The sequence below is a fragment of the Meleagris gallopavo genome, chromosome 16, assembly GCF_905368555.1.
Source record: "Meleagris gallopavo chromosome 16, MGAL_WU_HG_1.1, whole genome shotgun sequence".
Taxonomy (NCBI): Eukaryota; Metazoa; Chordata; class Aves; order Galliformes; family Phasianidae; genus Meleagris; species Meleagris gallopavo.
Window position 1 is genome coordinate 14,355,069 of NC_139419.1, and position 27,292 is coordinate 14,382,360.

The following is a 27,292-nucleotide window of genomic DNA, read 5'->3' on the forward strand; positions in this document are numbered from 1 at the left end:
GGCTGGGAGACTGATAGGTAATCAGCTTCAAGTAGAATTAAGCGTGAGGTTTTTTCTGAGTAGCAAATTTTGTGAAAAAGTCAGTAATGTGACTCCAGGTATACAGGATGACAGTAGATATTGAGTCCATTTCCCTGCAGGTGCGTTCATCCATGTCATAGAACCCCTGTCATGAACAAGCAAGTCCCATCTTAGGGCTTTTGGGAAGCTGTTTCTGGGCCTCATTAATATGCTAGTTAAAAATTTTGTTAATTTTTTTTCTCTGGATTTATTCTCAAGTATTTTATACCAGCTATTCATATATCAAAATTGTCAGTCGGGTTAAATAATTATTTTCCCTCCTGTGTGTTTACACCCAGATATATTTTAAAAGAACACGAGAAAAGCCACTTTCAGTGCAGTTTAATATGGCAGTACCAACATAGTGTGTGTCATCAGCTCTCGGGTTGTATTGTGTTTAGACTTGTGGCAGCCTTCAGAAATGAGAAGTGATGTGTTTCTTACGTGTCACTGACTTAAATTCAAAAGGACTGTAAAACTCAGCGAAGACCATAAGGAAGAAGTCAGTGTAGGAGCATCTGAATGAGCACAGGTTTCCCAGGACCATCAGAACCAGAACCTTTTCCTGTGTAATACAGAGAAAATGCCTGTGCTAACATTCAGCAGCTGGTTCCTAACAAATTAAGACTAGAAAACAACATGTAACATCTTCTGTTGTAGCATTTGAATAAAAAGAGTCACAACTGAGTCCCATGCTGTATTTTTATTAGCAGCTGAGGGGCTCCCAACTTCATGGATTTCAGTCTGCCAGAAACCAGCACAGTTCTCTATTAGGACATATGGCTTCTGCATAGACAACTGAAATTGTTATTTTGTGTGTATCCTGGCCAAGGCGAGTCAATGGGCATTAGTGACAGAGAAATTGAACGTGGATGTCTGTGGTGGCTGAGACCAGAAGTTAGAGCTGACAAGAATAAGCTGTACTGTGCGTGCAAGAAAAGAGGGATTGCTTTAGTAGGTCCAGTGATGATTCTGTATTTGCTTCAGTCATAAGTTTGTCCTAGTCCTAGTATTTCTGAGTTCAGTAGCTCAAATGTACTATAAATAATTATCCTCATTTTACATTTGCTTCTGAGAAGACTGTTTACCATCAGTAGCTCTCCTTTAATTCTGAAGGAAATGCCCATGTGAAAATTTAAGTTTTCCTGGTGAAATGATCACAGTGTGCAGTGTGCTCCAGGCAGATAGTTGTGTCTTTATGTGCTCTGCTGTTCATCTTTCTCTCATGTGTAATGCAGAACACATCTCTGCTGTGGAGAAACTCGGATACTTGAATTGTAATGACATATTCTATGCATCTGTTATTAAAATGTCTGTTACTGATGCAAATGTCTTAAAGAGGAACCAACAAAAATTATATTCCAAGGTATTTGCTGCAAAGTTTTCCAGGTTGAAAAGAGAAGGAACTGTCTGTTTGTATGAGCTAGAGAACTGCTGTGTATGGATGCCTGCTTTGGCAGCAGATACACATCAAGCTTTGTCTTCAGCATGGCATTGCTTGCCAGCTAGCCTGCAGTGCCTGCCTGAATGGAGGAAAGAACGCTCTCGTTGTTGTGAGCTTTGTATATCTGGGTTCCAAGGCAGTTTGGAAAGGACAAAAATGTCACCTCTAACACATTAAATAGACTAACATAGTATACAGATGACGTCCTTAATCCTTCAAGAATTTTGTATCTGAACAGACATTGTGTTTATGTTGCTTGCCTCAGCTTTTGAGCATTTTGGTTTCTAATACACATAAATTGACAAGAGGGGGAAGTCCCTTATTTACTTCCTCAGATATTGGCCTCAGGCTATAGATTATACAGAAACCAGAGTGGATTTCATGCATTGTACAGTGCAGTTTCTAAGTGAAATTTCACTACAGTGGATATCTAGACTACTTGTAGATTTGAGAAATTGTGTTGACTAATTGTTTGTATTTAAATGAGCCAGTGCCAGTTCATAGCTAGAATAATCTCTGTGAAGTGATGTAATTTTGGCTAAATCTGCACAGTGACTGAAGAATTTTTACTGATTTAAAAGATTATATGGAAGTTATTCTAATGGATGAAGTATTTCTGGTTGTTATGTTCTAATGAAGATCTAGGCCAGCAGTGTTGGTAGCACTGTGGTATTGCAGGGAGCATGCTTATGGTCTGTCTGCCCTAAAGATATGAAGGTATCTTTCCAGCACAGGTGCATTTGTGACTCCAGGTGATCTGCTGCTTTCTGTTCCTATTTTAACAACTGTACACAGCACCATGACATTCTCGATTTGAAGCTGCAGAAGTGCCTTTGAGGAGAAGTGTTACATAGATTATGTGTTGTCTCACCTAGGTATGGGAAGCAGTGATGAGTGGTCCGATGTTCAGGACATCATAGACTCCACTCCTGAGCTGGATATGTGTCAAGATCCCCGCCTGGAACGCCCTGGGAACAGGTACTGTTGTGACTTTCTGCTCTTGGCTCTCTGTCTTGATTTTGTGAGGAGTGAACAGTGGATACCGTGGTTCAGAGTTCAAGATGCAGCTGTTTCAAAAAATGCATGTATCCTGCCTAATGCAGAAATGAGGGCGTGTTGGCCTTCTTTGAGTTCTCTGGGGAAGGCACATATCAGCTGGTAGTCTGGAAAGATCTGTGCAACTGATCCCTGATCTAGGCAGGTTAGGTTGCCTTGCTGGATCAGGGAGTGCAAAGAAATGTAGCAACAAAAGGTTAAAGTTAAGCATAAGTAATATGGGCTCAAGTTTTCAGGGAGAGGAAAAAGATGTGTTTGTCTAATGAGATCAGTTCTGAATGCAGTTTAAAGCTTCAGGACTTTTAATTTTGTGTGGTATTCTTTAAGTGTTGGAAGAGCAGAAGCAGAGCTGCTGTGCATGGGAGGACAAGCAGGAACAACCCCACTGGGCAGTGCTCATCATGAGCAGGGTGCAGGGGTGTAGTAGAGTGCTGGTAAGAGGCTCCATCAGCACTGCCAGACAAGGAGGGGATGCATTAGGTGCAGAGGATACCCAGAAGCTGCAGACAGAGCTGAGGATAAGTACTCCTATAGCATAGCTCAGATAAGGACTGAAAACACAGGCCTGAGGTTTAAGGGATGCCTTGGACCAGCAGGATGAGAGTGTTCAGGTGTGAAGTGGTCAATCAAAGCACTCAAGACCTCTATAGAGTCCTCTGAGTTAGTGAACCAATACGCTGATGTGGTTCCTGCCTGGCACCTGGCACTCAACTCCCTAAAGGCTAGTAATTTTGGCTCCATGTGTATCTGTGAAACATGTATCAGACTAGAATTATTAGTCTAGGTTCCTTGATCCATTTTTACCAAGGTCTAGCAATTTTGTAGGTTTTTTTTTACTCTTTTTTTACTGTCTAGTGGGTAACTTGACAACACGTCAGCAAAAAGGTAGGCAGAAAATAATAGTCTGACAAAGCAAGATTTCCTCACAGACCAAATGTGAGCTGGATTGCACTTGTTGGGCACTCTCCTCTAGTCTCTAAGAGCATATGTGAGCAGCAGTGACAGATGCCTTTCTCAGTTAAACTTCCTTCAGAATATGTAGGATGCGTGGGCAGTTGTTAGCAGTGCGACGAATCCAGTCAGCCAGAACAGTGCTGTGTGAGGAAGGCAAAAGTGACTGCTGTGGTTGGACCAATAATTGGTTTCAATCTGAAGAAGATAGGAGTGGAGAGTACTGCTGCATGGGGAGCTCTTCAGGCAGTGATCTCTGATCCTGAAAGCTACAGGTGACACAAGATAACTCTGGAGCTGCACCTTTAATAGCAGAATGCTTTTGGGAAAATGTATTGCTTCAGAAAGTGGAGTGCTAAAGCTGAATGATGCCTTCAGGTCAGACCTTGAATGCTGGTTGCTTGTCATCAGTTGTGCTGCCTGTTAGACTGCATCAGCTGATTAATTCTGATGCAGTTGTGGCACCCATCTGTATTCCTTAGTGTTCTTAGATTAGATACCTGGATAGCTTTGTAGTTAAGAAAGCTGTTTATTTCTTTTCTCTGCAATATGCTGCATTGCTGATGTATCAGTGACATCTGTAATCCCCAAGCTTGATCACGGAGACTTGATTTACCTAAGAACAAAGCCACAGAACTTGGGATGTTATCCAGTGGTGCTGGCGTTTCTGCTAGACTGCTGGAAAGATTGCACAAGCTGGTTCCCCTTGTACAAGGCATGGCACACAGAAGTGTTTTTGTACCTGCTTCAGTGCTGATTGTTGGAGTAGGCACTGGCAATCCCACAGGACACCTCACTCATGCTGTGCCTTCCTGCAATGACTGTCTTCTCTTTTAGCCACGAGTCTGTCAAGGCACGCAAGGTGATCCTCCATAGAGAAGTTGTGGAAATGTACTTCCACATGATGTAATTGGAGATCATTAACTTTGATTACCTTTAATGAAGTACATTTTGCTGACGTACAAAAAAGCATTTGTGCCCACAGATTCACCCAAAGAAGAAACTAATCCTTCAGGCTGATTTTACTTACTAGCTGGCAAAGAAAAAGGAAAACCACTGTTGTTTGCAGCATTTGAGTCCTTATCTGATCTTACTGCTATGAGGATTGCTGTTTAAGTTGGTGGGAGTGTAGGCATCATTGCAAAGTCTAGGACTGTGAGTTGAAAGTTTTCTATGAAATACTGAGAAGTCATCAGCTATTTGAAAAGGAGTCAGCTAGGAGAGCTTTGAGGTTATATATGGTAGGTACTTGGTATGGGGATTAAAACATGCTTTTTCCTTTACTTACTAAATTCCCTCAGTCAGTCCATCGCAGGCAGGTGGAATCCACTCCACCTGTTTTGATTATAATGGTCTGTGATGCTCAGTATTTCAGAGAAATTATGTTCTAGCTTAAACATTGCCAAGTAACAAGAATCCTTGCCTTTCCTTCTTCCAACCACAGCCCAACCCAGGGGATTGTGAACAAAGCATTTGGCATCAACACAGACTCTCTCTATCATGAACTTTCCACAGCAGGATCTGAGGTGATCGGGGATGTTGATGAAGGAGCAGATCTGCTAGGTAAAAACTTGTTGGAACTGTTTTCTCTGTTTTCTCTGATGCAGTGACAACTCCGTTAAGCTTCTAGAAGCATTTAAATTCACTCTTTTTTCAGAATTTGGTCATTTGGCCTTTAAAAAATGGCATGGAATTTGGGATACACTGTGACTGAAATATGTACCTACAGCACAGTTATTCTTACCCAACAATTTAAGTTAATGTATGTATTGGGCTGTCTTTATGTGTCTTTAAGTTATTTTCCTATAGAATTCTCCTACACGAGCAGTTTGAAGATTGCTTCTTCCACTCCTTCCACAAATTTTCACTCCAGTAATTCTGCACTCTAGCAGCTTCACTTGAAATAAAGGTTTTGTTGGAAGTTTGCAAGAAAACAACTCCTTTTGTTAAGTATTTTAAATTTAAAGGAACAATTTTTCTTTGTTCTCATATGGAAACATCATAGTCTTCACTGCAGTTTTTACCTTTTTATAGTCAATCCAAGAGAGATTTGCATTTTCCTTTTAGGCTGATTTTGAAGAAGCTTTTTGTATCTGAAGTCTGATTATATTCTGTGTTCCTGATGAGGACTTTGAAGCAGTCAGAGAAGTGGCTTTGTGTCAGTAGCAGTCTGAGCCCTTACCATGCTTTCTGATATTGAACTCTGAGTATGCAAAGCTTAATTCATAGCAGAATTTAAGCTTGTTCTGAAGGCCTACTGAATATTTTCAGGAAAATATTATGGTATTTGAATATCCCGATAACATAAGCTACTGACAAAGTTTATAACTGTGTAACTCACTGTCAGTTTTACTGCTTGATTTAAAGAACTGTAGAAAATACAAGGACTCCTACAATATTTCTGTTACGACATTGAGCAGCAAGAGATCTGATGTGAAAGTGAACATTTCTGGTGGTTACTGACATAAGAGCTGCATTTGGATAATCTTACAAGTTTGGTTCTGGAAACAAAATTTTTACTGAAAAACTTTTGGATATACATGGGTTGCTCCAGAAGTAATGCCTCCTATTTATTTTCACAACAGATACAAAGAACACAACAGCACTGTTTGATAGAGCAAATTCTCAGCTTCAGAACATTATTTTTCAATGCAGTCACTACCATTAGTTATTCATTTTCACCAGCAATGAACAAGAGCTACATGATGTGCTTGTACAAATCTGCACCAGTGGAAGTACCTGCTGTCAACATTGCTGAAATGCACCACCCACTCCTCACTGTGCCAACACCCACTGTTTGGTCTCCATCAACGTTCACAAGTGTTGATGAATGTTAATGGTCCTTTTTTTTTTTTTTTTTGCATGGAGAAGTTCAGTGACACCTTTGCTTCATCTGCACTTTCATGTCAGTTACCATTCTGTCAGACTGCCTCTCTGCTGCCATCTGTCACATAGCAAAAAATTTAATGCAGTGCAGGTGGGAAGGTTCAACCTCTGATGGATTACCACCAACATTCGCCTCTGACATCATGGATCAACATAATAAAATAGGAGACATTACTTTTGGAGCAGCCCTCATATATCTAGAACATGATCAGCTGAATCATGTCGCAGAATTGCAGCAGCTTCTCTTTACAAGAATTAAATTAGGGGAATACTTATATTACCTTTGAATGAGTCTGGTATCAGGAACCTCTGAAGGAGATGTTTCTGCAGAGAGGACAGATTTTAGCCTATTCACTGAAGATTTAACCATGAAGAAGTGGACTGAAGGCTGTAGAGTAGGTTAGTATATCATTTCTTGCTCTATCTAAGACAATCTCTGAAATTGATACTGTTGTGGGCAAGTGTGTGACTGGAATGTAAAAGAGATCTAGACTGTGATCAGAACTCTTGCAATAGCTGTTTGATATAGATTTGTTTTTTCTAGAAACATGATGCTAGCTCTGCAGCATGCAGCCTAACTCTTGGGCATGAAGTGATGACCATTGCCAGAAGTCTTAAGACATTTATTGTTTGACTCCTCTTTCACCATGGTGGAAGAAAAAGTCTATAGAAGAGTAGAGATAAACTTTTGCAGTTTTGGAGCCAATATGTGCAGATATTGAAAATATCAGAATTAAAAAGAAAAAGCAAGAATTCTAGGTTTGAGAGTGACCTGTATGTTAGCAGTCATTGCAGAAGGGTTTGATCTCCTGCTCCTAGTGAAGGTGGCAGTAGCAACAAATTGCAGCGGCAATTAAAGCTTTAATGTGGGATGAATTTTGTTTAGTCAGCCCCCATGCATTATTGGGAGCTCTCTTTGTGACAGACTCGAATTAAAAGCAATCAGAATCTTGCTATTTAGCATGTGTTTTATCTTGATCCTTAGGTGCTTCCTTGTCTAGAAGAGCATATGATGTAATACATGGCTTTCTTCCCCTAAATCACATATATCTTCTGTGCCACTTGTTGCTTTTTATCTCTCTTGAAATGGCTGTGGCATCAGGAAGCATGAGCATCTAAGAGTCATTCAGGAAATGAATGACTTGCTGTATGAACTGCTTGGGAAGACCCATTTCCCACTTCTGGAAGCCTGTCTTCTCTGAATCCACTCCCCAGAACCCAATAGTCTGACCCAGTGATCAGTGAGAAATATAGACTTCTTTTTGAAGGATACAAGTGTTTAGTTGCCCAGTTTGGACCTTGCAAATTACATCACCACTTCCAGTTCCAATTAGTCACCTTTTCCAGTAATAAGACAGCCCAGACATTTGTAGACGTCTTGAGTCTTCTGTTATTTGGCAGTTAACTCTTCTAAGAAAATTATAAGGAGACTTTGAACAGTATATCCACGTAAGTATGGCTCGTGAAGATCAATTTCCTTTCCACCTAAAGCCTAAACTATCAATATGTATATATCGAGTTTTTAAATTTAAGCATTGAGTTTCTTCCTTGGGAGGAAGTTCTTTACTCAAAGGGTGGTAAGGGTCTGGCACTGCCCATGGCCCTGGATGGGGCTGTGAGCAACCTGGTCTGGTGGGAGGTGTCCCTGCCTGTGGCAGGAAGGTTGGAACTAAATGGTCTTCAAGATTCCTTCTAACCCAAACCATTCTATGATTGTATGATACATAGACATAGCTTGTCTTTATACACAGGGATGCCCAAATACACAGGGAAAAAAGGGAGATTGTTTAATCCTTCGATTTCTTTTTGCTTAGGAAATAAAAATCTCTTCTCCCCTCTTTGTTAAGCACAAAAACATTTCCAGCTTACACTGCTGTTGTTAGGTTTCTGGTATTTTGTATCTGTTAGTTTTCCTTTGAACAGTACACACATTTCAAGCCTTATTGAAGTTGACATTCTTTTTTCTGTTCTTCATTTTTGAAGTATTCTGGACAAAATATGAAAGTCTGAAACACCTAAAATATATTTTAATGAGAGCATTTGGGAGGTTTGTCTGAGGAGCAGTAGCTTAACTATACGTGCATGAATTAAACGCTTAATGGAAAAGATGTGCACATTTTCTTCCTCTGTCCTGGAGATGTGTATACAATGTGCTATGTGTATACAATACCCTATACAGTGTCAGAGGGAGTAGTATTAAAGTTGATGTCACTCTATGTTTTTAGTTCTGAATGGCTCCTCTTTTTACTGGCTCTTTAGGAATGAAATAGAAGGATGAAACTGCTAATGGTGAAGAATTCTAAAACTCCTCAGAAGGAATTTCTCTTTGTAGTTTGTGTTCCTAACTCACTTACAGAAGAGTTACATTAAACCTTGGTTATCATCTTCTCAGCAGAGATGCTGTGACATGTAATTTGGCAGTTTTTCTGTACTCTTCTCTGGGATAATTTTCTGATTTGAGAAGAGCAGAAAAACTCTTGCAGATGGTGGCATGGTGGGCTAGCAGAACAGGAAGGCTTCTTCCAGTTCCTTTTGAGATCTGGAGTGTGATTAAATCAGTAAGCTGAGTGAGTTTCATGACAGAATTGTCAATCTAATTGATTATTTTGTTGAGTTCTGGCTACCACCTCTGTCTTCTTGAAAGTGTTCTTTAACATGAACACGTGTTGCCAGGATTGTTTAAAGGAAGGAGGACAAAGAGAGATCTGAGAGGTCATGCTTCTCTGATCGAGAAATGAGATTCAAACTTCTTTTTTTTTTGCTTTGAACTATAAAAAGCACTTAGAATGTCCGGAGAGTAGATCTCAGTACTACCAACGTTGGCACAAGAAAATTGGCACTCTTCATTGCAATTTTGAAATATAAAATCTACTTTTCCCCCTTGTTCTAATACTGCTCTACACAAATCATCATAGAATCACGGAATGATTTGGGTTAGAAGGGACTTTAAAGATCATCAAGCTCCAACCCCATGCCATGGGCAGGGTTGCCACCCATCAGATCAGGCTGCCGAGGGCCCCATCCAACTTGGCCTTGAATACCTTCAGGGATGGGGCATCCACAGCCTCTCTGGGCAGCTTGTGCCAGTGCCTCACCGCTCTCTAAATAAATAATTTTTCCTAAAATCTAACCTAAAATCTCCCCTCTTGTGGTTCAAAGTTATTCCCTCCCCTCCTCCCCCCATTTTGACACTATCAGAGTTTGTAAAAAGTCATACCCCTTCTGTTTACAAGCTCCCTTCACATTCAGGAAGGTTGCAATGAGGTGTCCTCAGAGCTTTCTCTTCTCCAAGCTAAACAAGCCCACCTCTCTCAGCCTTTTTTCACAGCAGAGGTGCTCCAACCTCGGGCATCTTCGTCGCCTCCCCCGGCCCCGCTCCAACAGCTCCCACCCTTCCCGTGCCGGGCCCCAGGCCTGGACGCAGCACTGCAGCTGGGGGCTCCGAGGGCAGAACAGAGGGGGACAATCCCCTCCCTGCCCGCTGCCCCCCTCTGCTGATGCAGCCCAGGATGCAGTTGGCCTTTGGGGCTGCGAGCGCACACTGCTGCCTCACATCCAGCTCTTCGTCCCCCACAGCCCCCCGTCCCTCTCCGCAGGGCTGCTCTCTGTGAGCTCTTCTCCCAGTCTCTGCTCTTATCTGGCATTGCCCCAACCCAAGTGCAACACTCCTAGATTCTCATGGCCCCACTTTTCAAGCCTGTCCAGATTCCTCTGGATGACGTCCCTTCACAGTTGTGTCAACTGTGCCGCTCTGCTTGCTGAGGGTGCACTTGATCCCATTATCTATGTCATTGATAACGTTGTGAAAGAGTACCCGAGATAGGCTTCTGGGGGACACCATTTGTCATCAGCCTGCGCTTGGACATAGAGCTGTTGACAGCAACCCTCTGGCTGCAACCATTCAACCAATTCTTTATCCGCTGAATGGTCCAGCCTTCAAATTCATAGCTCTCCAACTTGGAGATACGGATTTGGTGTGGGGCATGTAAAAATCCTTACACAAGTCCAGATAGATGACATTAGTTTGTGTAGGGTGCATTCTGGAGAAACATGTAGAATGTGACCGTTTTCTAGTGTAACTGCTGATAATTACCTTCTTTCTCACTACAGCCTTTGGAATATTCTCACCATCTAGTTGGCTGCTTTCCTGCCTGTTTATTAATTGCATTTCTTATCAGCTGCTCGTGGGTAGTTCCCACTTTCTCTCATATCCCCTTTCCCAATATTCATTATCCCAATACTCTGGAGATGGGGGAGGACTAACAGTTGGGTTATGGGCACTAGGAAGTCCTTTCTTTTAGAGTTAGGATGCTTACCTGTGTTTGCTTTGGAGATTAAAGTCTCACTTCATGTAATGGGTGTTTTATGGTGAAGACAGCAGGTTTTACATTAGTGGTAAGTTGATGTATATAAATACTGTTTTTCTATACAGAAGTTGAAATGAAATTATCAAACTGAGTCCTGGCACTGCTGTAGGGAAAATGCAACTGTCCTTTGCACACTAGGGGTAGCTGAAGCATGTGGTTGCAGTTATAACATGAGTTACCTCCCCTGGATTTTTTTTGTCCTGTGTGTGGAATCGTGCCTCCTACAGTCATGGCAGTTCCCGTCCTTACTATTTCATGCCTTTTGACATTGAAATGGCTGAATCATTGTTAATTTATTTTTTTTAAACAAAATTTTAATTTTGTTGGTTTCAGTCACTGATCAATCCTTTTTTCACTTCCTTTTTTCCCTTGTCTCTCTGTGCTTCGCTGGACATGGCCCATAGGGGAGTTCTCAGGTGTGTATCTCTCCTCTGCTCAGTTTCCTTTCTTGTTTGTTTTTACCTGGTTGAGACTGAATGACATGGTATACACGTGTGATACTCCCCTGCTCTTGTCCAATCACGGTTGGCTTTGCTGACTTTCTCCCACCTTTGTCTTGCTTGGTTCCTTGCACTGGCGGGCCCCTGGGCAGTAGGGCTTCCCTGCTTTGTGTTCACGTGTCTGCTGCGTTTTGATCCACTTTTTGTGTAGCTTTCTGCAGGTTTGCTCCCTTATATTGCACTGGTCCGTCTCTCAAGGTCTTGGGAAAACACACTGCACCTTTCCTTTGCTTCAGGGTGCAAAGTGCCTTTTTTTAGGGCAAGTGCTGTGCTCTGATCAGAGTTAGTTTACCACTTTTCTTCAAGTGAACAAGGCTAAGAGGAGTCCCTCTGCTCCTGTGATGCCCACTATGAGTTTCTTACTGCATACAGACCCTCTTCTGCACAGCTGCAGTGGAAATAAAGACTTTCTTGTGGGGCAGAGCCACAGGCTTTTTTAAAGTTTTGTCTTTTTGATAGGAGTTTGAAGTGCTATCTCTGTTGCCTTTCATGCCATACAAAGGTCAGCAGGCCCTAAATTGCAGGATTTTCACCTTTCTATTAAATGCAGTTGAGTGCTGATAAAAAAAAATCAGATGAAATCAAGGCCATCTCTCGTCAGTGCAAACTGTAATAAGGGTAGGTGACTTGGGCTGATATGGTACAAAATCTGTAGCATAATAGTGTGCAGTGATAAGCTCTGTCACATTCCTCTACACAGCACCTCCTGATGTTGGGTCTGTAAGGTTACAAAAGGAAGGAATGGCATCATCCTTTCTCTTAGTTCAGATTGTTTGTACTGTTACCCTAAGCCACTTTTTTGTGTTTTTTTCTCAGAAACTCTTCCACTGAAGTGGCACTGGAATTCATCTCAGTAAAGTGGATTTGGGTTTGTGCAAAAAGGCCAGATAGCAGCTTTGATATCCCTCCTCTTTTGTTTTTTCTCCTGCCCCTGTCCTTTTTTCACCCTATTCGTTATGTCTGTTGAGTCCCCGTTGTGGTGGGGTTGGAAAGCACGAAGATATTTAGTCCAGGGTAAATGATGAAGATGGAAGAAAAAGATGAGTTCATCTTGAGCTTGTCCTGAACAATCAGGCATAAATCTCCATCAGGCCAGGCTGCAGCTGAACAGGATGTATGTTAGTTTATGCTGAGCATCACATATACTGGCACCACATACGTTTGCACATGCTGATGAGCTGCTCTGTTTGCTATTTACAGATTGTTACTTAATGGCTGCTTTTTTCTCTTCCTTTTTTCCCCTTTGCCCCCCTATCTTTCTGTTCCCTTTCTCGTATGGAATGGTCCTCATAGTACGGGATGATTTCTTTGGTAAGGCGAAGGCCTTTTTTCTTTTTTTTCTTTTTTCTTTTTTTTCCTCTTTTAACCATGCGTTTTTTCTTTGAAAATTTCTTTCATCCACTCAACATTCCCCCCATATGTCTTGCATTACCTTGGTTTGTGGGTTTGTTTTTTTCTTTTTTTCTTTTTTTTTTTGTGTGATGGTGGTGTCACCTCTCCAAGAAGCAGGATGCAGCTGGTGCAGAGTTGTGATCTGGGGATTCTCTTCTTTCCCTTGATATAGTTGATTATCCACTTTGATGCTTCACACTATTTGCCTGGCTATAGGAGGTGCACAGTGATGAATGGCTCCCTCCTTTGTTCCACACCACAAAGAGTAAAGAATTCTCTTTTTAGTCACTCCACAGTGCCTTTTTTTCTTTCTCATGAGTGGGGCTTTGTCATTACAGTTTGCATGAGATTATCTCATAATGTCTCACTCTGTGGCTGTAGGATGGTTTCATCCATCTCTTCATTGCAAGACCAGTCCTTCAGACCTCCCACAGGTTAAAGCATTGGGCTGGGACTGGGCCACACACTAATTAGATGGTTCTGGGGTAACAGCTGACCCTCTGCACCAGAGTACCTTTCTCTCCCAGAGGCAGACTCATGAGTGTTATCTTACTCGTGGATGAGAAGGAAAACTGTTACTGACCAACCCACCAACAACAGAAAAACCAAGCTGTGAGGATGACGATGCCCCTCAGCACTCACAGTATCCTTGTGCCATTTTAATGTCTTACTAGTTAAATACTTATTTGATCATTTGTAGAATCATTCAAAAGGAACAAGAGAAGTATTTAATAAACTGATGTCTGTATTGTATGACCTCTGGAATTTAGGAACAACATATATGCCATGGAAAAAAAGGGCTTTAGCTCATCCACCTTACCGATCCAAAAGTACACTTCAGTTGTCACATTTTTGTTTGCAGTATTCCTTGACACACAAAGAATGCATTGCCTGAAACATCAAAGTGATTAATTATCTTTCTACTGATTAAAAAAAAAAACACAAAAAAACAAAAAAACTTGAAAATGCTGCTTCTTATTCCTTCCTGCTGGGAATCTGCTTTTGCCATCATAACTTCATGCCATCTAACTGTGGGAAGAGGATTTGTTTTGTTGGAGTGTTGTGATGTGTTCTCACTTCTTGTATGCTATCACGTTTCTCTAACTTCCATTAACTTAAAGTTTATTTTGTTTTTATTTTATTGTGAATATTAATCAGCAAATAACAATTGTGGGAAATATTGATGCCTTTGCTGTAAAGGGATAGGTAGTCCAGAGGGCAGGACAAGGAACACTTCAGCACAAACACTGATGGTTGTGATGCCTTTTTGTTCCCTGGGGCTTGTGTTGAGAAACAAACTGCAGCACTCAGCACTGTCCCTTAAAAAACCAGGTAGCCTCTGTATACATTTGCAAAATAGAAGCAGATCCTGGGATCCAGCAAGTCCCTGGCAGCAGGAAACACTTCTGCTGTGCATTCGGTCCCTAAATTCCTTTCAGTTCATTTTTACTAAATTCAATCTCTACACTTTGCACGCACTCTGAAAGATTTGGAGCTACCTGACCTGTGTGCTGCAGCCCTCATGCATTCTTACCCAAAGTGCAGTATGTCTGGTCTAAGTGCTTTTTTGGGAGTGATCCTTAAGTCATGGGCCTGAGACTTCAAACTGTAAATCCCTTTTCAAGGTAAATAGTAGAGTATTGGACAATATGAAATCCTTTTAATGCTGCCACGGTGGAAGGTTGGTAGTAGGAAGCCTTTCAAGTGGATGAATCTGGCTGTAGGGAAGCCTAACAACAATTTCTCTTCCTCAAGCATCAGTCAGTCAGTGCCACGCAAGCTCCATATCCTTAGGAGAACAGATGAAAACTGCTTGACCTTTTTTTTGTTTTTTCAGGAATGGGCAAAGAAGTAGGCAATCTGCTGTTGGAGAACTCACAGCTACTGGAGACCAAGTAAGAAACTGTTGTGTGCTCTGAACTGCCTGCCTGGTTATATAAGTGAGATACCATCACAAATAAGGTTGTGGCTAGAACTCCAGCCTCACTATGGCTGGTGTATCTGGCAGTCTCTCTTGAATACTTGTTATGCTTTGAAATGTAGAAGAGGAACTCCTCTCCTGACTGGTTTTCCTAATGGGGTCTGATCCTACCTGAAGTCAGTGGCAGGCTTTTCACTAACTTCAGCAGCAGTCTAGATGGGTCTGTGTCTCTTTGAAGTTTTTATTTGCAAGGTTTACTATTTGAAAATAAACTTGTATTACTGTTGAGAATATCTAATAGTTGATAAAGAAAAGTGAGGCAATGTAATTTGCTTATCCTTTGGGAAAGGCTGGCAAGCTAGATAGTAAAGAATGGCTAAACGGCCATGAAGAGGAAGGAAAAGTAATCCTAAGGGCGGTAGCTGTAGAACTTGCTATGATGGGAAGCTGCTCATTTTAAAGATTTGAAGATACTTCAGAACTGATTGGAAATGATGAAGTATGTCACCATCATCTCCAGCTATCAATAACTACAAATAACGTAGGTTCTGAAAGGTATGTTTCAGTACTTAATTCTCTTTAAATGGATTTTAATGGAGTTTAATTTCGTGCAGCTGTTAAGTTGCCCCGTATATCTTTCTGCATCTTCTATGAAGCATCTGAGGTTGGTCTCTCAGTCAGAATGCAGAACTGGATGGACCTCATCCTGACCAGTTATGTTCTTCTGCAAGTTGTGCTTTTTCATGACTTATAGTCTGACTTATTTCAGTGTGCTCATTTCAGGTTTCCTTGTAGTGGCTGTGAGTTTAGTTTCAGGTCTCTCTTATGGATGGCTTACGGTTTTGGGCAGTTTTGCTTATTGTCCCTTTCACACCTTTAAGAAATGCTTTGAACGTTGTGAAGAATGATTTGATTGCCAAGGTGGACCAATTGTCTGGAGAACAAGAAGTACTGAAGGGAGAGCTTGAGGCAACGAAGCAAGCCAAAGCCAAAATGGAAACCAGAGTGAAGGAGCTGGAGGAAGAGCTGAAAAGGTGAGTGATTCCCATGCTGTGTCGGGGAGCTGGGAGAACCTGAGTGATGAACTCACAGCCTCTGTGAGAGGACCTGAGAGAGAAACTTGTGCCAGTCAGCTTTTCTGCATTTCATTCATGAGCATTAGTGTTAGAATTCAGAGGTAGCTTACAGAGCATTTCAAGGCTGATAGTACGTGGCTGAGATAGTTTGAAATGAGTTATTGAACCTTAGAAAATCTACAGAATTTTCCCCTCCAATATTAGGGCTCCATCACAGTGGTTGCAAATCTAGGCTTCCCAGAGTGAAGCTTTCAGCATTTCAGTTTGCAATTTAAAACAAACAGCAAAGGAATTTCTGAACCAGTAGTTTTGAAGAAAACTGTCAGGAGCTTGATCCTGTTGGTGGCCAAGATTGTGCAGAGAGGCATGAATGCTCATTCATTTAATGAAAGAACGAGTGCAGATTCTTACAAACAGTGTTTAAATGTCAGTATTGTTAATTGTCTCATTGTTCACATTAAGAATAAGAAGAGGGAGAGGAGATTCTAGAGTTCTGCACAGGTGGCATTTGGACAGATCCCATTTCTTATTTTCCACTCAAATCAGAGAAACCCAAACCTGAATGCCTACAAAGCCTGGGAAGTTTTCACTTCCATAAAGCTATGCATGCCCCATTGGTCTCCTGGCTACATAACTGCATTTTAACTAGCTGTGCCAGCTGCACTGTGACACTCAGATTCAGAGGCCAGTGTTTATTTTGCATCTTGAATCTGGAAAGTTGCCTCTGTTCTTTTGAAATTCTTGAGCACAGAGTCTCTAACAACAGCACAGTCTGGTTTCTTCAGTGTTCAGAATGTCTGAAGTGAAGGTGATCTCACCATCAGTGGAAATAGATCTGATTTTTTGAAAATGCCTTTTTGAGTCTCCTGATGTGTTATGTAGTACATAAAATATGCTATGCAGCATGGATGTGGACTTCTAACTGTCCACTGTGCTTTACTAGGAGATAAAGATGGCATTTTTTTTTCCTTGCTAATAGAAGTGCATCTGATTCAAATGGGACTGACCCTCATCATGAGGCTTAAATAAATTTAAACCATTCAGATAAATACTTTAAATTTGTATTTACATATATTTGGGATTCATTTCTTTGCTGTGATGGTAAACTGCCCTTCATATTAGAGGTTTTTTTACTACATTGGACAGAGAAGCAGCCCAGAAGAACTTAAACCAACGTTAACTGCTGGTAATGGCTCATTTTTTTACATTGTTAAGATCTCAACAAACATTTGAGTATAAATTCTGGCTTTGAAACAAGTCTGTCCCAGTGGTCCATATTTTGGAGCCCGGTGCTTAAATCACGTTTTCCAAAGAGAGGGGATGATGTCAGTTAAGCTGTTTTCAGAAACATGCTGCAAGAGTGAGGAAGAATGGCACAGAAGCACCTTGTAATTTGTTTGTGTTACTCACAGTTGGAAAACAGTTTCTTTCTGATGCAATCAGATCTCCCCCAGAGCCCTCTCGTTCAGCCCACCCGTTGCAGTCACAGCATCACTTGCTGGTTTGATGCATTTCTTCTGTTTCCTAGAGTGAAATCTGAAGCGATTGTTGCCCGACGAGAGCCCAAAGAAGAGGTGGAGGATGTAAGCAGCTATCTCTGTACAGAATTGGTATATTACATTACTAAAATGCCTGCGGGGAAAGGGGGTTTATATACTTATACTGTAATAATTGATATAAGGTTCTTGAGATGCACACTGATCTGTCTTTCGTAGAATCACCAAGGTTGGAAAAGACCTCCAAGATCATCCAGTCCAACTGCCCACCTATCACCAATATTTCCCCACTAAACCATGTCCCTTGCTGCAATATCTAAACGTTTCTTGAACGTTTCTTTGTTAATGATGAGAACAGATCTGCTGAATTGCAAGTGGTTGTCGTGCAATTACCTTTGCATATAACTTGCAAACTATAATTTGGCAAAGAGCAGCAGCTGACAGTGTGCACAGTGTGGTTTTAAAACACCAGTGTTAGAGCAGTGCCCAGCTCAGCACCTTTCCATTTTACCTGTTTTCCCTCAGTTTTGGAAGCCAGACAGCACAGTGTGTGGTGAGCTTTCTCACAGAATCTAGTGATAGGCTTCCCCAGAAGAGTTAGTCTCATGTTGGCAGTGAAGCTGTAAACCATGAGGACTCTGTGCAGTGAAACTCAGGTTAACAGCCAGCTTTTCAGCAGAAACTGCCTTCTTTTCATAGCTCTGTAAGCTCCAATCTTGCAGTGTTATTTTTTTTACTTTTACATAAGCCTGTACTTATTACAGAGTGCAGGCAGAGAAGGCTCAGTACTGCCTTCCTATTTTGGCTGAGTTTGAGGCTTTGCAGCAGAGCACACTGTAGTCAAAAATAAAGCAAACCAGAGACTAAGAGAGTATCCTCTGTAAATGTCTCCTCTGCTAGTGTAGGAGATCAGAATCATGGAACTGTGTAATGGCTTTGGTTGGAAGGGACGTTAAAGATCATCTAGTTCCAACCTCCCTGTGCTTGCCAACCACTAAATCAGGCACTAGGTAAGGTTGCCCAGGGTCCTGTGCAACTTCGCCTTGAAGACAGATAGATACATTTCTTTTTAATATAACTGTGTTATTCCTTTGTAAAAAGTATAGAACTGAGTTCAGTTCTAGCCTAATTCTCCTGCGTTAACTGAGGTGAAATTACTCTGGTTAGAATGTAGGTAGATAGGAAAATTTTCAGGTTGTGCTTGTGAAGTGCTGCAGCCTTGTTTGCTTTCATTGGGAAACGCCATTTTGTCACCAGGGAGGAGAAGGTCGTTCTTCAGTTTCGTGTGCCCTCTGCCTTTATCAGTGCATACTAACAGAATGCTTTCTGCATAGCCATCTAGAAGGGAGAGAGAACATTATTTTCTGCTCTCTGCTGCTTGTTGCTGAATTTGCTACTGAATGTTTTTCACTAAAACTTTGATTTCCAAACTTTATGGGCCAGCAGACTGCTGTCAGTTCTCAAAACCTCTTGCAGATTACCAAAGCACCTTAATGGCAATGTTCCCTGAGTAGGGTCTTCAATTTGGTGGTAATTCTAGTTCTATTTTCCCTGGGTTTTCAGAGCACCCAGATGTCCATGGGCCATAGTTTGGAAATCATTTGTCTGGAATTAGTGCCTCATTCGGGAAGGGTGGGGGATGGGGAGGGGTGCAGTCAAGCAGAAAAGGAAGAGCACTAACCAGTATGTCTTTCTGTCTCCTGACTTGCCCTGTACTAACTTCAATCCCCCTCCATCTTTTGTTGGCTGAAGCAGTGCTCCTCCCCTCTGCAGGACAACATTCCCATAGCTCAGCGCCGACGCTTCACCCGTGTAGAAATGGCCCGGGTTCTGATGGAGCGCAATCAATACAAAGAGAGGTTGATGGAGCTCCAGGAGGCTGTCAGGTGGACTGAGATGATCAGGTGAGGATGGAGGTTGTTGCAACATCCATTTAGGACAGAGCCTGCTCACACTGGACCTTTTGCTTTTAGCCTTAATGCCCTTAATAAGATACGGGAGATATGCTGACCATTTTCCAAACTAGATTCTTCTCATACCTAATCCTTTCTCTCTTATTGCTGATCCTGGGCTGCAAATCAAGAGTTACCATTATTATTTGGAGACACTGGGCAGCTGTTTCTTTTGATAGTTTCTTGTGCTAATTAAGCTCAGAAAAGCTGTAGGGAAAAGGTTTGCTTCTAATTACTGAGTTCCTTTGGCGGTGGCTTTAAAGGACTGTAATGCTGCGGTTTGGGTTAGGATTAGGGTTTATAATTACCAGACTTATACTGGTAATTGCCAGTTTAAGTCAAACTGGCAATTTTGCAAATACCAGCATAAGTCTGGTAATTGCACAGTGATACTGTGAAAGAGAATTGATACAGCACTGATCTGAGAACATTTATTTGCACTTCATGTTGACATTGAAATATAAAGCAATTGGATGTCCCTTCATTGAAATGACTGCATGACATTTGCTCTGTGTTAAAATGAATTCTGACTTGTGACATGGCTTCCTTGGTGCAAATGGCCTGCTGGTTGGTTGAATTTTAGGTTGGTTGGCAGAAATTTGGGTAAAAGATGCTGAAATTAAATTGATTCTTTTGTATTTGTCCTTAGAGCTTCCCGTGAGCACCCATCCGTCCAGGAGAAGAAGAAATCCACCATTTGGCAGTTGTAAGTTCTTTGGTGATCTATGTGAGATGAAGAAAAGGGGAAATGTTGCCATTTCTACTTCATACAGCAGCTTTGTAGACTCTTCCCCTCATATTAATGAGAAGTCAGTTGAAACTCTTGTTAGCTGAACCCTTTTGCCTTCAAGGGCTTTCTTTGTCCTTAGCGAAATTAAGATCAGATCTGAACATCCCTCTCAGTTTTGCTTCACAAGCTGAAAAGGGTTCTGCTTGACCTGGGATGGAAACAAATGTATACTCAGAATCTTTTTTAACAAAGGAGGTTTTTCAGAAGGCCCCTGTTTTTTAAAGCTAAGAACACCTCATGTTGATCAAACAGAAGTAGGGCAGTTTTCACGAAGAGCTTAAAGCAGCTGTGGGCACCCCTGTTGTGTGTCTGTGGTATGTTGTGTGCCTGGGCTCCTTTTCTCATGTCGGCCTTTTCCTGTCCCTAGCTTCAGCCGTCTGTTCAGTTCCTCCTCAAGTCCCCCACCAGCGAAGAGGACCTACCCGTCTGTGAACATCCACTACAAGTCTCCAACCACAGCAGGGTTCAGCCAGCGACGCAGTCACACCATGTGCCAGATCTCCTCTGGCAGCCGCACCCTGGAGTTCTTCCCTGAGGAGTGAGTTACGTGCTGTGTCCCAAGCCAGGTCCCCCAACACTCACAACTCACACTTTTTCTTAAAATGGGCTGTTTTCCACTGGGAAAGAAAAACCCACACATTTGTGTGTGGTGTTAGCTCATTGATTACTGTGTGGATAGGCTCAGCAAAGTGAGCAGTTTTGTTCTCTGAAAGTATGACTGCTGTGGTTTTTGGGCTGTGATGGTTCATATCAGCAGAGACCACTTTTGGCCTCAGGATTCGCCTCAGCCCTAGTTGTGCCCTTGTGTTTGCACATCATGTAAGAAAATGAAGTAGGGCTTTTGTGGTAGTGTGTGGCAGCACTGGGACAGTGGACTGGGGACAGTCTTGCCCAACCCCATCAACCAACACGTCAAATGAAGACAGAAGTTCTCTCAACAGCACATTTGTTTTTCAATATTTGGTTTTAATTTTCCTTTAAAAGAGCTTCTAAATACTGCTACTGCAGCACTTTCTCTCTGTCCTTTATTTCTCTGACACGAGGTGAAAAAAATCTTCAGTTCTTCATGTGATTTCAGAATGGATATGTTCTACAACTACAAGGTTGTACAGTTGTATGTGCTGTGTTTGTGTGGAAGGGCTTTGGAGAGTGCAGTGATAAACTACAATATGTAGTGTCTGCAATATGAAGTTTTTACTGGAAGGCCAGTAAACCAGCTGTACGCAGATTTTCTGTAGGTAAAAAATATCTTTAGGAGGGTGAATTTGTATTTTATAGATGCCCACTGCTTTTCTTCATCTTATCTGGTTACTATAATGCAGCCGTTGTGTGGTTGCTGAAGGCATTTTAATACTACATGAAGTGATGTGGCTAACAGCTGCTAGAAGCTGTTTTCTCCTCTCTCCGAGGGAAGAAGCATGTGCTGGGAAATGTTTTACCTTAGGAATTTGTTTGAAGTGTATTTTTAAAGTTTGAAATTACATTTTAAGTATAATCACTGAAAAATAGTTCAACTATAATTTTTGAAGTATATAAGTTTGATGGGATTTATTTTAAGAATGTGCATCATTCCGTGTGTGGAGATGTTTGGCTTGGATCTTTTTGCTTCTGTTGTTCATACCTTGGAATGATTATTTAAAAACCTACTGAGAGCTGAAACTGATATTCAAACAAACCTTGTTTATATGAAAACACATCCTAAGAGGTGACTGATGTTTCATCTTACCTTTGCCAAAATTGAATTTATTGTGTTGAAACCAGAGTTTCAAAAGCAATTAGTGCATATTTTCCCTGTCAGCAAAGTTTAAAATGGACATAAAAATAAATAGTTGAACATAATGAAGGAGGGAAGAGATCAAAATGCATTCCTCATGGAGTCATTAGCTCAGGAAACTGTAACAGCTAAGCAAAAATGGATGGAGTCTCATAGCTAGTCATATGGAAGGTGGATGCTGTGTCTAAAGGGCTCATGGAACATTGAAGTGGAGATGATCATGGTTTGGCCTGTGCATCATTCAGGTGACAAGGCATTGGAGGTTAGGGCTGCTGAGGGCTGTCTGCTTCAAAACAGTTTTTCTCTCACTTCCTGCATCTCCTTTTCTCCCCGTGCAAAGATGGACTGATGCTGCTTTGCACTCTTAGACTTTCTGCCTGAATTTCTACTGCCCCGTTAAGGGACAGCTGCCCGTGTTTTTAACCCCAGGCTGAGAAATAACGCTGTTGCTTCTCTCCTCAGTGACTGCACGTCCTCAGCACGCCGTGAGCAGAAGCGGGAGCAGTACCGCCAGGTCCGGGAGCACGTGCGGAACGATGACGGGCGGCTGCAGGCCTGCGGCTGGAGCCTCCCTGCCAAGTACAAGCAGGTAGGTACCTGCCCAGGGAGACAGGGGGTGTAGACTCCATCCCTCCTAGTGAAACTCTGAAGACCTGACTCTCCCTCTGGTAACCTTAGCCGTAATTTTTAAATATTCCAATTGAGGTACCGTGTATGTGGTAATTTTCTGTGTGATAATTGCAAGCACAGAATAAATGAATTTTTTTCTGTATCTCCACCAAAGTTAACAGGAGATAATTTTTCTTTTTGAAGGTACAGAAAGGACCTAGCCTAGAACTACAGCAGCTGCTCTTTGTCCGAAGTCCAATCCTTGTTTTCATTTCCTTCATTATTGAGTTTCAACATCAGCTATTTTATTTACGAGAACTCTACTGGTTGTTCAGTTTAAAAGCCAAATGCAGTGCAGTTTGTTCCCCATTCTCCTCTTGAGTAAAACAAACAAAAAGTTATCAGCCTCATTTGTTGGCCTATGGCTTGTATAGCTCTGATCAGAAATGACCTGAAAAGAGTGGAATTGAATGCATTTCAGGCTACGATGGAAAAGAATGCCAGTGTTCTACCTCTGCACAGGGAGTGTACTCCAACAAAACCTTTGTCTTTCGTCAGCCTTGGCTGGCTGTACCTGGGACACCGTACCATGGTGGGAGAGATGGTTTCTCAAGTTCCCATCCCTGTAGGGAGGGACATTTTCATACATGATGTCAAATGAAGCAACAGCTGCTATTGGCAACCAACTCTGAAGCTAAGAAGCTTGGTCTGCCCTGTTGGTTAGAGCTCTGACAGTGCCACGGCCTGGTGTTTATGCCCTGGTACTGTCTTTTCTGTTTTCTCTTTCCCACAGCTGAGCCCCAATGGTGGTCAGGAAGATACTCGCATGAAAAATGTCCCTGTGCCTGTATACTGCCGCCCACTTGTAGAGAAGGACCCAACCATGAAGGTATGTTGCATGACATTTCAGTGCAGAAAGGGGCATGGAATAAGCAGAATTTATTTGCAAAGTATGCAGTTTTTATGACAGTCTGCATTTTTTTCATTCCGAATGTTATCTTCTGCTTCTTTTTTGGAAATAGTAGTTTCTAGCATATGTGGGGAAAAGTACCTCTCATACATAATTATCAGCTGATTCTCAGTGCCAGGTCCCACATTTGTCTTACTTTTTTTTGGTTTTTTTTTTGAGGCATCTCTTCCATAATATCAACAACATTTAATACTTAGGAATAAGGCTTTTGATAAGTCTCATACAGATATAATACAAAGCAATGTAAAAATTCATGAAAAGGAGCAGGTTAAAGCAAAAACACATTTCATCACCCTTCCTTTGAGTTCCACCATCGATCAGGAATCACTGATTACAAGCCAAATTAGCTAAGGGAGTCTTCTGGGAAGCTGTGTCTCTCAATACTGGAATATTTTCAGTAGAATTGCAATTAAGAATAAATGATCTTCTTCCTGTATGTAGCACATTTGTCTGCTGTAACTGGTTGTTTCCAAATAAGCAGTCTATCATTAACTTCACCAAGATTTAGAGCTGATTTTTAGACATTAGGCTTTGGTTGAGTACAGTGCTTCTTACTGTGCCCCAAATAGTTAGAAAGAACTGCCATGTCCTGCTTGCTTTGTTACTCTGCCTTAGGAACACCAGAGTCAGATGGAGGACGTTTCAGAAGTCTGTTTTCAGTGATGTACCTGATTTTTATATTTATTTTCTTTAAACATTAGTCATGTCTGTTAAAAATCAAAATGGTTTTCATGAGGTGGCAGAGATCCTTTTTCTTATCTCCATTTAGTCTGACTGGGTCTCCTAGCAGAAATCAGCAAGACCTGTTGTTTCCACCTCAGTGTTTGAGGTGTTGGGTATTGTGCTAAGCAGTGTGGGCTTAGGATTCCATTTCTGTTGTTTAGCTCTGGTGTGCAGCTGGAGTCAATCTCACTGGATGGAGACCATTGGAGCAGGAGGCTGGGAATGGGCAGAAACTGGATCCTGGACGGGATCCTCTCACCTGTGATCGGGAAGTGGAGGGTGAGAACAACAAAAGTAACCATACATCCCCTGAAAAGAAAAAGGTCAGATTTTTTTTTTTTTCTTCAGTGTTATTTCTCATTCCATCTCTTACATTCCTTGTCTCTCTGCACTGTCTTGACATTATGTAATGCTCTGGATGAAGTCTTCTACTGTCACTACTGCTGTAGTCATTCAGAGGCATTGGCTATTTGGGGAAGCTTAGTGGGGTTCTCTTAGACAGGAACTTTTTGAAATTTGGCATAAATCCTCTGGGGCGAAATTTTCCACTGTCAGTTTTTGGAACATTTGGAATTTTGAAAAAAATTCTAATAGTGATAGATAAGGACCGATGAAGTTGCTAGGAAGACTGCAGAGTCCTCAGCACTATAAATGAAAAAAGAAAACCACACAAAACCAAACAGCAAAAAATGCTTTGAGAAGAACATAGACATAACAAAGTCCATGAATTCATTTGGTTCATAAATTGAAGTTCTTGAGATTTTATTACAGCTCTGTTTTTTCAAATGTTGTCTTAAGCGTTTTTTAAGACCCACTTACAGAGTACAGATGTATATATACAGATACAACAGATACAACATTTTCTCCTTCCTGGTTTGTAGATTTTGTCACACCTGTCTCACACTGTGATCAGTTTGCTTATGCTGACAGCTTGAGCACATCCCAGCTTCATGGTATTCTGTCTAAAGTGAATGTTCAGTGATATTAGTCAGATAGCTCAGAAATTAATGGCTGAGTTCCCCTGGCCCTAGGAGCCATACAGGCTTTTGGCCACTCTTCCAGATACAAGTGCAGCAGTGTGAAGAAAATTTGCATTGCTTCCGTTGCACCAGCTAGGAGGAGAGTGGGATCTTTGGAACTGGTATTGTGATCTTTGCATGCACAAATGTTGCCAAGCAAGAATATGCTCGGTCTGATCTGAGGGGAGCACTGATTCCGCCTGTGTTTGCTCTCCTGAAGGCAAAGGAGTTCCATGAAATGGATGCCACGTCCAGTCGTGTCTGGATCCTCACCAGTACCCTGTCAACAAGTAAAGTTGTAATCATTGATGCCAATCAGCCTGGCACAGTGGTGGACCAGTTCACTGTCTGCAATGCTCATGTGCTCTGCATCTCCAGCATCCCTGGTAAGTAGTGCTCCACCACTGGCTGTGGTCTGCACAAGGTCATGACCTGCTCAGCTAAGGAGTGACAAATGTAGCATCCTCACTTCAGAGTTGGCCTTTGGAAGCTGCTGCATTCTGTAATTGTCCCTCAAGAGCATAACTCCAGAGCTTGCCTTCTTGTAAGTGGAATCTTTTGGAGATTCTTCACTTCTGAGCATTTAATAAGTGATTCCTTTGGCATGCAAAGGATGACTCTTGGGGAGAGGAGTGACCCTTGCTCAGGTTTGGAGGGCTCTGTAGCTGGTGTGATAGTTGACACTGGAATGAGGAGATTCACTACAGTGTTGGCTGATGCTGTGGTCCCTCCCTGGGGCTAGTGAATCCTGAGTATCAGCATCCAACCATATGGTGACCTCAGGACTACTGGGATGTGTAGGTTGGCAGTGACTGCTAGATTTATGGGAGAATCTGTTCTTTGCCCTTCAGCGGCCAGTGAGAGTGATTATCCTCCAGGAGAGATCTTTCTGGAGGGAGATGTAAATCCTGAAGAGTCGTCTGGAACAGATGGTGTCTTGGCAGGAATCACTCTGGTGGGCTGTGCAACTCGCTGCAATGTGCCACGAAGCAACTGTTCCTCGCGTGGTGACACACCTGTGCTGGACAAGGGACAGAGTGAGTTTTGGATATAAAGCCTAATGGCAGCTATTAATAGCTAGTTGCATGTGATCTTCTGGTCTTACAGCTGCATCCTTCTGCTCTGACTTAACTATTTCAGAGATTTCAAGACGTTTCTTAATGCAGTACATGATATCCGAAGCCCATTTGGTGCTTTTTCCTTTAGACCCATCCTTTTCTGAGTGATCCACAGCCTAGTTGTGGGGTCAGTCAGGAAGAAATAAAATAAATAACAGAATATTTTTAGTAGGTGATGTTAGCTCTCCTAAATCCTGTTCTAATTGCTTTTTCCTCTCAACCATGTCTTCAAGTCATATAAGCTTATATGAAAATGTAATAATGCTCTTGCTGATTATGTACTGCTGATTACATGCTAGTGATTACCCACTGCTGTGGGTAGCCTTGGAGAACTCTTGATATTCTGTTAAGCTCGGGTGGTGTCTCACTGGAAAACTGCCTCTATTTTCCTCCCAGAGCAGCAGACATTCTGGAGGAGCTTCTGTCTGCGATGCAGTCTTTAGGTTTGATTGTAATTTACAAATAAGGATAAAGTGAAAGAAATTAAGACACGATTTCTTTCTGGCTAGCTTTCAGCTCGGTCCCCCTGCTCTTTGTGCAGCTCACACTGTTCTTTGTCTCCTAGGTGAAGTGGCTGCTGTCTGCAATGGGAAGATCAACCAATCTCAGTCTACAGAGGAGGCAACAGAAGCTACAGAGGTGCCAGAGAATGGTACAAGTGAGACAGAGCCCGTTCAAGCCCGTTCTGGACCCCTCACAGAGCACGTGTTTACAGACCCAGTCCCTGTACAGGCACCTCTTCGTCAGAACGGGTAGGCTGTGTGGGGCCAATGTGTCCCTTCAGTTACTACCAGGTCTGATTTCATAAGCTGCTTATGAGAACAAATCTGATCTTCTCATAAAGTGTCAAACTTTTTCCCATTTTGTGTCCAGATAGTATTTCTGATGGAATGATGAGGGCAGGAAGAAATAAAAAAAATGCAGTTCAGGCAGCAGCAGATTGTGTCAGCTGTTGAAGAGCAATTATTTGATCTCTTGATGATTATTTAGATAGATCTTCCAAATACACAAACACTTAATGTTCTTACCAAAGGGGCTTTTTGATCCATGTGTGATCATTTGTTTATGCCAGCAGTAACTCTGAATGTCTGTAAAGATAATGAAGAAAGCATAGTCAGTGCCCCAGAATTCTTAATGTGCCTGATATGATTGGTTGAGGGGTTGTTCTGACTGATTTCTGTTGGAGCT

General features: G+C 41.9%; 1 protein-coding gene across 25 annotated transcripts in view; it reads left to right on the forward strand.

The window, feature by feature from the left end:
* The window catches only part of MAPK8IP3 (mitogen-activated protein kinase 8 interacting protein 3), a 73,430-nt gene that overhangs the window by 33,134 nt on the left and 13,004 nt on the right, over window positions 1–27,292 (forward strand). For 11 of the 25 annotated variants that reach the window (XM_019620877.3, XM_019620879.3, XM_019620881.3 and 8 more), the window contains 15 exons: window positions 2,380–2,482; window positions 4,956–5,074; window positions 11,169–11,180; window positions 14,494–14,551; window positions 15,459–15,611; window positions 17,182–17,263; window positions 18,902–19,053; window positions 19,751–19,807; window positions 20,259–20,429; window positions 22,128–22,254; window positions 23,068–23,163; window positions 24,129–24,290; window positions 25,207–25,372; window positions 25,838–26,023; window positions 26,670–26,856. In XM_019620877.3, coding sequence (XP_019476422.1) covers window positions 2,380–2,482; window positions 4,956–5,074; window positions 11,169–11,180; window positions 14,494–14,551; window positions 15,459–15,611; window positions 17,182–17,263; window positions 18,902–19,053; window positions 19,751–19,807; window positions 20,259–20,429; window positions 22,128–22,254; window positions 23,068–23,163; window positions 24,129–24,290; window positions 25,207–25,372; window positions 25,838–26,023; window positions 26,670–26,856 — 1,831 coding nt within the window. The remainder of the gene's footprint in view (window positions 1–2,379; window positions 2,483–4,955; window positions 5,075–11,168; window positions 11,181–14,493; window positions 14,552–15,458; window positions 15,612–17,181; window positions 17,264–18,901; window positions 19,054–19,750; window positions 19,808–20,258; window positions 20,430–22,127; window positions 22,255–23,067; window positions 23,164–24,128; window positions 24,291–25,206; window positions 25,373–25,837; window positions 26,024–26,669; window positions 26,857–27,292) is intronic. The other 14 variants (XM_019620880.3, XM_010719903.4, XM_019620888.3 and 11 more) reach the window with 8 other exon arrangements.